Genomic DNA, 11,366 nt, shown 5'->3' with positions numbered 1-11,366 from the left:
GGCCCCGCTCGCTCCGAGATCCCCGGCCACGTAAGTAACTATTAATACCGCCTCGCCGGGGGATGCGGGCGTGCTGAGCGCGGGGATTGGCCTCGGGCACCGTCGGCCGTCCCCTTTAATTTTTAAATACACGGTCCCCTCTTTTCTCTGGGAGGGGGGCAAGCAAGAAATCAAAGAAGGAGGAGACAAGCCGTCAATTTTCTTCAAAACAAACCCCACCGGGCAATTTGGGCTCGGGGTAGTGGGAGACTGAGTGGTTGCAAATTATTCCAAGACGAGATCCAGTTCTCCAGCGGGAGAGGGGCAAAGGAACGCAGCGCGTTGGAAGGGCCGGGGACGCAGCTCCCATTGCAGCGCCCGCAGGACCCCCGCAAGCTCGTGCCGGCGAAATCGGAGACCGCCGATCTGTGCTTATTCTCTCTTGCACGTCTGGCTGCATTCGGAGGAAGACCCAGGGCGCAAGCGAGCGGCGACAGCATGAGCCTGTGCTGACCTCCGCGCGGCGGGCCGAGCCCAGGGCTTTGTCGCGGTACCTGCGCCCAGCCCGCGCCGCAACTCTGTGCCCGGCTTTTGCAATCTTTTGTTGGCAGCGCTGACCGCTCCAAGTTAAATGCTCCCTTGCTATTTTTCTTTTTTTTGTTTGTTTGTTTAATTTTTGGAGAGCTCGCGATCTTGGAAAAGCCTCAGACGCCATCTACAGTTAAAACGTAGGTAACTGCCCTCTCTCGCACCCCCCCTTCCACGCCCCCCACCCTTTCCACCAAAAAAAGGGGGTGCAGCGCGGATTCTGGCTGCCGTGCGTCGCCAGCCGGTAGACCCGTGCTTGTTTCCTTTCTCTTTTTGTTTGACTTCTAACGCGTTGGGACTGAGCCGCCGCCGTGAGCGCCCCGAAGACTGCACAAACTACCGCGGGCTCCTCCGCCCCGTCTGCGATTCGGAAGCCGGCCTGGGGGTCGCGTCGGGAGCCCTGGCGCTGCAGCTCAGCACCCTAGCAGCCCGGGTACTCATCCGGATCCACGCTGGGGATACACACACAGAGTAACTAAAAGTGCGGCGATTCTGCACATCGCCGACTGCTTTGGGGTAACAAAAGGACCCGAGTTGCCTGCCGACCAAGGACCCCCGGGAGCCGGGCTCGGAGCAGACAAGGTATCCGGCGGCGCCCATTTGGGGGCTTCTAACTCTTTCTCCACGCAGTCCCTCTCCTGTCCCCTCCCCTCTCGCTCCCTTTTAAAATCAGTGGCACCGAGGCGCCTGCAGCCGCACTCGCCAGCGACTCATCTCTCCGGCGGGTTTTTTTTGTTTGTCGTGTGCGATCCTCACACTCATGAACATACACAGGTCTACCCCCATCACAATAGCGAGATATGGGAGATCGCGGAACAAAACCCAGGATTTCGAAGAGTTGTCGTCTATAAGGTCCGCGGAGCCCAGTCAGAGTTTCAGCCCGAACCTCGGCTCCCCGAGCCCGCCCGAGACTCCGAACTTGTCGCATTGCGTTTCTTGCATCGGGAAATACTTATTGTTGGAACCTCTGGAGGGAGACCACGTTTTTCGTGCCGTGCATCTGCACAGCGGAGAGGAGCTGGTGTGCAAGGTAAAGGGCCAGGGGGTTGCTTTTTGTCTTTGGAAGGGGCCCGAGGGAGCGGGAGGGCGCCAGGCCCTCGAGTCTGGGAGAGGGAGATTCGCTGGATAATTACCGTGGCCTTATTAAATGGGTTTATTTATTTATTTGCTCAGGTTCGATAAGTTGCGAAGTTTTTAGACCGTTTCAGACAATGGGGCGGGCTGCAGTGGGGGCGTTTCGGGGAGAGCCCGGGGAGGGGAGGGCGGCGGGACTGCGCGGGGGCCACGGACACGCGTGCACCGAAGGCTCCAGGAGCTCTCTGCGCGAGGCCGGGTCCCGCTGCCCGGGGGGATTTCTTCCTGTGTCTAGCACCCTCCCCTTCCAGCAAGGATTAGGGAATCCCCCGGTAGTTTTAAGACTGATGACTCCGTTCCTTTCGCAGCCATTGTTCTTAGCAGCGGGCAGGTGTTAAACCTTTGTTCCGAAGGTGCCCTTTAAAACAGACACACAAAGGTGCCCCCTCCGGACGAGCCCAGGGGCCCAGCGCAGGGAAGGAGTTTACAAAGACCTTTCTTCTGCCTGGAGCCTTGAGAGGAGGGTTGGGGTGGAAATCAAAGCCGGAGCACTTTCTGGTGAATAGTGAATGCTTTGGGTCTTTCTCTCTGGTCTTGGTCTCTCTCCCCATCTCTAGACTTCCCTGCCTGCTCATCCCCCCTTTTCCGTTCCCCCCTGAACACACACCTTTGCCTGTAAGGTTAAGAAGCTCTCATTTGGAGCCCCCAGGGATCCGCAGTGGTAATACCACTGCGATGGACACTTAGGTTTCCTTTTTTGTCTTTAACCCCGAACAGTGACTGATTTATGTATATGTGTGTCTGTGTATCTTTATGTGCACCCACCGGGCCCCAGACAAGTGGATGAGGGGCGAAATAGTTTCCAAAAAAGAAAATAACTACAGTAGAGCATACTGCTACCCAGAATTGGACATAGATCAAGGATTCATTGTTACCTGATTTTAGATTTGCTGGTTTTTTTTTTTTTTTTTGAGGGGTAAGGGGAGAGTGGGGTACCCATTCTGCCTTTGAAATGGTCACTGGGCACGGTTGTGCTGCAAATAACACATCGCACTTTCGCCATTCACCGCAGACTACTTTCCTTATTTCATAGTGGACTGGAGTATTTCATTGCAAAATTTGGGTTTAGTGGAGATCTCCAGTCAGTTTTGCGATTGTTTAGTTCAGACCTTAGGGGGAAATCGGAGACTCTAAATGTTGCCCTTTGCTTGTCCTGAGCTTTGGTATTTTGCATCTTCTCTAAGTTATTGAGACCCAGAGCAACTGTGCCCGGTTAACCAAAATTCAGTAGCTGGATTGAATTCTCAGAAGTCTGCAAGGTTGCACAATAGGATAGTCATCCTTTGAAATGAATGAATTCCACAGAACTGCCACTCTTGTATGAAATATGCACAATCACCCAGCAGTGAATATTTTCATTCCTTTTGCTCAACTTCAGTAGAGCATTTTAATATTTTTCAAAGGCTGGAGATGCTTTTAAGTATAGGGACTCTGCAGCCAAATTCTGCAGGGGCATCTGGCTGTTACTTCTTTGTTTAAAACCAGAGGTGACTCTGGCCTCTGCTCTTTCTCCAGATTTTTCAAGACATATTTCACTTTGGGCTGACCTTACAGTGTCATTTGCAGACTTGCGCTCTGGCCTCAAATTGGACTTAATCTGCTGGTTTAGTTGTTGCAAAGATTGAATCAGCCCCTCACCAATTATAGTGTGGCTGCAAGTGGATTTAAGTGCAGTATCATTGTTCTGCTTGACAGAGGTCATCCCTTTAAGACACAGCAGCTTCTGTTTTCCTGACTTTTTACCAAAGATGATGTGGGTGACTTCTTATGCAAGCATAGTTGTGTATCTCCTAAGAAGCTCCAAGAGAGGTTTATAAGGCTGCTTCTCTGAACTGCGCTGAGAGATATATATGCTGTGGTCTGTTAGCTTACTTTAAGGCTCAGTGAAATCTACACATTGAATCCAGTTCCTTTTGATGTCTTAGAATAGAAGGTTCTTGTTTCCTAGCTGTGTGTTGACCAATGAAAAAATTCTTTGCAAAAACAGATCAAATGTAAAGATGCTATTTATTATAGAGGACTGCATAGAGAATTCCCTAGGACACTCTTTGGAGGAATAGAGATTCCAGAGTCATTTAAACAAAATAATCAAGGCTGCTTATTGTCTCCATGTGCCTACTTTTGCTAGATAAATGAATGAAGGCGTTTTAAGGAGTCTTTAACTGTATGTTTTCATGGAAATACTGGTAGCTACTGTGCAGATTGACATAATTACTATCTTGGCAGAATGGGTACTTTTTTTTTTGCAAATGTTATTAATGATGGTCTAATCTTACTGCCTTATCTGAACTGTCACATTACATAACCAAGGCTTCAAATTAAACATGTAAAGAGGCTGGCACCAGGCTTGTAGCTTGATTTTGCACGTGAAGATGATGGTTTAAATACCATTCCAAGCCCCTAAATGCCCCTGATAGCTACTAATAAAAGTTTGGCTCCTTCCCATCTGGGAAAACATAAATACTTATTTTATTTTTCATACTCTGTCCACCATCTTGGAATTTGGTCTCTTCTACAAAAGGTATGGCTACATTTGAAGCTGCCACAAATGTTAGTTTTTTAAAAAATTCTGTCTCCATTCAGTTTTTGAGCAGTGGAGCAGGATAATAGGCTAAAAGTGCTGAGCAAAAGTCACCTTTTATGTTTTTGTAAATGCACCTGGAAACAGGAAGTAGATTATAAATAATCATAACTCTGAGCAGTGGCGACAGAAGCTGCAACCCGGTATTTCAGAACACATCATCTTCGTTATATAATGCAGTGTTTACGTTAGCCACTGCAAAGCTTATTACTCCTTGAAATTTTTGAGCCTTCCCTGGGTTTCTGTTGCCTGCAGTCAGGGTGTTAAAGTTGATTCAAGCATTGCAGATTCCTAATTGAACAGGCCTCTTAGGTCACCGCTCTTAGGTCATCATTTGACGGTATCAGTGTGTGATTTGTGGTCTCTGGAGATGTTGAAGTATTCTTTCTTAAATTCTAGGTTATAGTGGCAGCAGCTGTGCCGCTTTTCTGAGATGCCTCATTATGGTTCATTCACAACATTACTGTTAACTTTGCTTCCTTGGCCGGGTTAGCACCAACTCTCTTGAGGTTTTACATCCCTGTTTGACTCACAGATTTTGTTTCAATTTTTTGAAGCTTAGAGCAACTTAACTCGTGGATTCTTAAATAGCAGTCTGTGGCCTCGGGTGGGCTTCAGAAAGCCCGTGAATCCCCTTAAAATGAATCCGGTATTGTGCATGCATTTGAGAATGGGCATTGTCAGCTAAGAGGGAACAGAGCTTTTATCAGATTTTATGTGACATCAGGACCCAAAAAAGGTTCACACTGTTCTAAATCAACATCTTCATTTTATGAAGCGGAGGGAGGTCCGGCAACCCTAAGCTCTTTATCCATCTCATCCAGATTACTGGTGGCAGGGCCCGGATTAGAGCCTCAAGGTTGCCGATTTCCAGTCCAGCATTTTTCCCACCACACTGCAAAATGATGATCAAAGAAAGTATGCTCTAACTAGTGAAAAAGCGATTTAGGCAGCTAAATGATTGTGAACTGATAGCATGCAGTGTATTGTTAGGGCGTTCCTGTCTTAGATGCTTTCCAGCGAAGCTCACCCACGCATGCCCCTGGCTCACGCACACACTGAATAGATTCATCTTACCCACATCCCAGGCAGATAGAAAAACCACATTCCAGGCCCAGGGACTTGTATTCCTGATTTAGTGGAGGTCTTGAAATGAATGAAAGCGCTTTTTTTTTATAACCTCAAAAATTCTCTGTAGTGTTCATTTCTGTTAGGTCTGTTTCAAAAGGTATTGAGGGTGCCTTTTCTTTTTAAGCAACCCCACAATGAGTTGGCATTTCACAGGCTAATTTTGATTCATAGAAAATCATTGCATAACTGGTTCATTGAGTTAGATATCTGTGGAGGGAAGAGAGGAAGAAGCAAGGCTGCTGCCCTATTAAGAAGGATTGTATTGTATTCCTACCTCTGCCACTGGGGGCTCGAGTTTTGACTCATTCTCTGAGCCTCAGTTTCCATATCTGTAAAATGAAAGTATTGAATTAGAGACCACTAGGCAACAGCTAGCGATTTAATCTCTTAATTGCTCATGTGTCGTATAACGCGTGTTTATGTGCATTTCTTTTCCTTTTTTTTTTTGTTTTTGAAGCTAAATAAAGTGTTGTTGATGTCATTTGAGGTGGATCACTTTCCATTTTTGCCTTAGTTCTATAAACACGCAATTGGGCTAGAGACAAAAATAATGAAAATTATTATTTGTGTACTGTATTACATTTTGCAAAGCACTATCACCTTCATTTTCTCATATAATCTTCCTAACACTGTAAGTCAAGTATCAGTTTCCCATGTTATACATAAAGATTTGGAGGCTCAGAGAGGTTAAGTGACTTGTTCAGTGCCACACAGCTGGTAGAAGGCAGGGCCAGTATGGTCTGGGTCCAAGTTCAGCATATTTTCTGTCATCTCAAAAGCCCATGCCTGTGGGAGGTGCAATGTTCTATGTTTTGGTTGTACAAGAGGCACCTCTGACTCTGGTCTTACTGTTAATCCTGTCGTAGGTGTTTGATATCAGCTGCTACCAGGAATCCCTGGCACCGTGCTTTTGCCTGTCTGCTCATAGTAACATCAACCAAATCACTGAAATTATCCTGGGTGAGACCAAAGCCTATGTGTTCTTTGAGCGAAGCTATGGGGACATGCATTCCTTCGTCCGCACCTGCAAGAAGCTGAGAGAGGAGGAGGCAGCCAGACTCTTCTACCAGATTGCCTCGGCAGTGGCCCACTGCCATGACGGGGGGCTGGTGCTGCGGGACCTCAAGCTGCGGAAATTCATCTTTAAGGACGAAGAGAGGTAGGTCTCATTCCTATCCAGACCTGGGGACTGTGATGGACTGCTTCTAACAACAGCTTCCTAGAAAAGTCTTGAGTGGACATTTTTTTTTTTTTTTTTTTTACTGTCTGTGGTCCAGATGAGGGGAAGGAATCTTAGGAGGGCAAAAGGAAGTGAATATTGCAATTTTCAAGTGTTTCGGGAAAGCAAATAGCTACTGTTTTAAAGGTGTCATCTGGTGCTTAAAGGACAGGTAACAGGATATTCTGCGACCCAGTGAATACGTATGATTGGTGTCTTGAATTCCGAAGGTGGCTGCAAACCTCTGTGGCATTTTCAATGCCAGTAAAGGCAGGGCCTTGAAAATTCTACCTGCAGAACACTCAGCACCCACAATCAGTCATTCATAATTCATTCATCCATGCACTCATTCAGTAGCTCTTACCTAAGCTTATATTAGCTATTAGTCACAATTCTCAGTACTATTAATATCTAGGTGAATTAGATAGTCAACTGACCGATGAAGGAAATGCTACCAGCTCAGAATAGAGGTCCGTGCTGGGTGGGATGAGAACTGGGGTGGTGGGGACATGTCAGTTCTCCCTAGGACTTGGAGAGTCAAGGAAGGTTTTATAGGAGGGGTGATTTTGGAGCCAAGACTTGAAAGATGACTGTATTTCAGGAAATGTGGGAAAGACCGCATTCCAGGTGAGGAAACTGCTGATGCAAATGCATGGCACTGCAGAGGTCTTGGTTATTTGAGGAGACAGCTGGACAGGATGCAGGCAACTGGGTTATGCCATTAACTCATTACCTTCTATTTAGCAGACGCTGCTGGGGCCCTGCTTTCTCTCCCAGCTGATTTTGATTATAAGAACTCCTTCAAGCACTCTTTTTTTCTTTTTAAGAATATGAGTTTGGAGGAACAGAGGCAACAGATCTATATTCATTGCTCACCGTAGTTCGTGAATGAGGCTCCACATAACGTGGAGACCAGCTCATGTCTTGATCTTTGCTTGTGAATGCCTTTCCCTTTATTAACAAACTGAGAAGGGGCAGCTGTTGGAAGATCTAGAGTGTGGAACCACACTTACCTTTTCTCTTCCGCTCAGATGCCTCTGCCCGTGGAGCCTGGACATGTTTCCCCTGGTTTTGCCTTTGATGCCCTCTGTGATCTTGGACTGGTCCTTCGTCTGTTTCCACCCTCCCTCTGCCAGCGTCATATTTCTCCTTCTGTTACCTTCTGTATGCTATATTGGCTCTAAGGTCTTTTCAATTAATAATAAATTGGCATATGTGCTTCTTTGAATATTCTCATTTGGAAGATGAATATATGTGGACTCTCAACAGAATACTGACAAAGGTATTCTCTTTACCCTTCTATGTTCCACCTTTCTTGGAGATTTAATAACTGCGTCTACAAAAATAAGAGGTCACATTTGTTTACCCGTTACCATAAGGTTAAAGTTTAACTTAATTACCTCTCCCTATTGGAGAAGTGAGTATTATCATGTCCATTGCATAGATGAGAGCTCCAAAGTGCAATGTGGTGAAGTCCCTTGAGTATTATCATGTCCATTGCATAGATGAGAGCTCCAAAGTGCAACGTGGTGAAGTCCCAAAGTTAGGGACAGGAAAGAGTCGAAGTAAGGCCACATTCACTAGTAAGTCAGCTGTCAAGAAATTCATTTGTCTGCCAGAGGGCATGAGGACAGCAAATGCCCTTTCGCAGGGATCTGTGTTTTTAAATGTCATCTTTGATTGTGTTTCCATAGGAAGGAACTCTCGGGCACCAACGAGTAGAAGGAATGGCCTGTTCAGGAATAGGACCCCCATAGTGAATACATATTTGTGCAGATGAGTAGAGCAGAGTGGAGGTCCCCAAGTCATAGAACATGGGAACGAAAGTGGACCCGGAGGTTGCAGAGTCTGTGTGGCACTCTCTTGTTTTGCTGCCAGGAGGCAGAACTCCAGAGGTGAAAGCATGCCCCAGTGCGCACAGCTAGCTAGGAGCCAATGAAGCCAGGCCTCATCGGGGCTGTGGAGGGCTTTTACTCCCAGCCTTTGCTTCTCCTTTATGAGTGTGTCATGGCACAGCCAAAATCCTTGATGTCCCAGGACCCAGGGAAGAAGCTTCCCACCTCAGGAGTGTGTACCTCTGACATTCCATCTGGAAGTTATGTTTGACTTTTGTGAAAGAACGTGACCCTGTCCAGAGATAACCAGCAAGGAGTATCCAGTGTGAATGGGAAACCAAAACAATTCCCTGGACTAAACATGTCAAAGCAAAAGCCTTTTTTTCATTTTAAAGAGCATTTTCCAAGGTAAAAAGAAAATGTAAGGGACTGTAGGGAGCTGGCCTATGTAGTCCCTACAGTACGGTGGCATGTGTGATAGCCCCTTTGCCCATGCAGCCCTGTTGCCCCATGGGCCAGCCTTGAGGCTTATGCCCTGTAGGACCTTGGAGAAAATGGTAACTCCTCCACCTGATCAGTGAGGTTCCTTGGCCTCATGGCAGGGTCACCTTGCTTGCTCAGTTTCGCACAGCCAGTCTGAGGGTTCAGCCAGCCTAGAAATCCTGTCATTTCATCCAGAGTTCTTCCTCCAGCCCAAGTCACGTGGAGGTCCCAGTGGGCTGGCCTTTCAGGAACATGACAGGTGTCTGTCTGGGCAGCTCTGAGAAGGTCGCTTCCGTTTTCAAGGACATTTTGAATGTTCTCAACAGTAGCTGATTGATAAGAGCTTTTTGTTTTTCTAAAATCCAACTATCAACTAAGGAATCATGCCTAGTCACCTTTTTCTTCTTGTTGTTCTGTATTTTAACCTCTTGATTCCAGAATGTGAAACTTCTGCTTTTTGTCCCACAGTGTATTTCTCCTTCTCTGCCTCCTGGCAGCCTTGAGTTTCATGGCAGATTCTCTTATTTGGCCTGCATGGTGGCCTACATGGAGCCCATCGCCAGCACTTCCTGAGGGAAGAGTGTGAGGCCAAGTGTCAAGGGCCCAGAACCTCATTGGCTCCATGCTTGCTGCTGGGAACTCTCATCTTCCATTCTAATTGCATCACTTAGTAGAGCTAAAGCTTCCTTCTCCCTCAAGAACATCGAAAGTGTAAGGAAGCAATGGGTTACATTTTAAAGGCTTTTGGAAAGCTAAACCGTGGAGTCAGTGTCTGTTTCTAACCTTTCGGGCATTGGTCCCACGGTGAAAAAGCCCAGAAGCAAATTTGGGAAGTGCTGCTTTATTCATCTTCTGACCATTGCACACCTCTTTTGTGCATCAGTCTTCTCCCTCCCAGTGATGTGCTTCTTGAACTCTGGTGATCTGGAAAGCGATGGAAAGTGCAGGCTTTACGTATGAAACTGGCTGAGGCCCACCTGGTGCAGAACAAGACCTGCCTGTGGGCTGACTCCTTGTGCCTAAAGTTTCGATTGTGTGCCGTCTGCGACTCTGCATCCATGGCCATCCATGGAAACGTTCTTAGTGGAACTGCCAGCGCCTTCACTCCCATCCCCCACTGGTAGCTTTGCAGGCAGACACGGATGATCCTAGTGTTGTGTTTGGACCTGATGCCAGCGTGCCTTGTGCTGCTAGGTAGAAAGGCAGCAGCTCAGAGTCTTCTGTTTCCATGTTACTTTGAGTTGAGTTTTAGGTTTAACTTCTGGCTCTTCTTAGCTACCTGATCTTGGATAAGTCATTGAATGTTTCTAAGCTGCGGTTTCCTCAAAGCAGAAATAATAATGGCATTCCTGTCGGGCAGTTGTGAGGGTTAAATGAGATGATTCTGTGACTCACTGGGCAGGGCAGGCACTCATGATGGGACATCTGTTCCTAGAGTCATGGATGAAATAGTACCATTATAGGAGAGCAGTTCCCAGGACTCAGTGGGTTCTTGAAGAATTAAGTCGGTCTCTTGGGCAGCGTATTCTGAGAAGAGTGGCATAGGGGTTCAGATTTAGGCCACACCCTCCTCTCTGTTTGGCTTAATTATAATCATTAAATTAATGCCAAAGGTCAAGTGCATCTGGTCTGGAACCTGAGGCTCAGAAAGGCCAGATTGACCCTATGTGCGCTGGAGTACGCGGCCACAGGCACATGTAGGGGTTGAAGGATCGTACCCCACCATGCCTGGATCAGCGTCTGTGTTACCGGCATTGGACTGCTGCTTCTCCGTCGTTCCCAGAGATGTTTGTGCAGGGCAGAGCTTGGTTCTTTTTGTTTATACTACTGAAAAGGAAAACCTCAGGGCCCAGAGGCATTGAGCAGCATTTTAAGGAAGTTAATCTCCAACTCCAGTTGAACTCACCTGGCCACACCCTGTGCATCCACAGTTCCTGTAGTAAAATCTCAGACGGTCTGTGTGTGGTAGTGACCACCCTGCTGGTTGGGGCTCAGAATCTGATAGAAGGCAGTACCCACATCCCCAAAGTGCATGCCCGGTGCACTCTGCCTCCCCCTCTCTGCTGTGGCATTGGGGTGACCTGCTTGATCGGTCTGTTCTTAGAAGCCCCATGTTTCAAGCCCCTCCAATTCCATTTTAATTCATGGAAAGGCCTAAGCTTGGGAGAAGTCCTGTTACTTCTATGTAGAGTCAGAGCTGCTGTCTGGATTCCAGTCCCTGCTCTTGCACTTGTTAGGAAAGGACCTTGAGAAGTTACCTAAGCTTTGTGCCCAGACTGCCTCATCTGCAAAGTGGAAATAACAACAAGACTTCCCTCATGGAATTAAATGTATTAACACAAGAGAACCCAATGGCTAGCACACAGTCAGCCATCAGCGGCCGGGAGCTCCTGCCTAGCGCACAGTCAGCCATCAG

General features: G+C 47.2%; 1 protein-coding gene across 3 annotated transcripts in view; it reads left to right on the top strand.

Moving 5' to 3' along the window:
* TRIB2 (tribbles pseudokinase 2) overlaps window positions 1-11,366 on the top strand; it is a 28,183-nt gene continuing 16,817 nt past the window's right edge. Inside the window, exons 1-3 of one of the 3 annotated variants that reach the window (XM_011965273.1) lie at window positions 7-1,149; window positions 1,342-1,597; window positions 6,280-6,572. In XM_011965273.1, the coding sequence (XP_011820663.1) occupies window positions 6,418-6,572 (155 nt within the window). In that variant the 5' untranslated portion in view covers window positions 7-1,149; window positions 1,342-1,597; window positions 6,280-6,417. Of the gene's footprint in view, window positions 1,598-6,279; window positions 6,573-11,366 lie in introns of all 3 variants that reach the window. The other 2 variants (XM_011965272.1, XM_011965274.1) reach the window with 2 other exon arrangements.

This window comes from Mandrillus leucophaeus, unplaced genomic scaffold, assembly GCF_000951045.1.
Source record: "Mandrillus leucophaeus isolate KB7577 unplaced genomic scaffold, Mleu.le_1.0 Scaffold72, whole genome shotgun sequence".
Classification (NCBI taxonomy): Eukaryota; Metazoa; Chordata; class Mammalia; order Primates; family Cercopithecidae; genus Mandrillus; species Mandrillus leucophaeus.
Note: the sequence above shows the minus strand (reverse complement) of the source record. Positions and strands in the feature narration are given on the sequence as shown.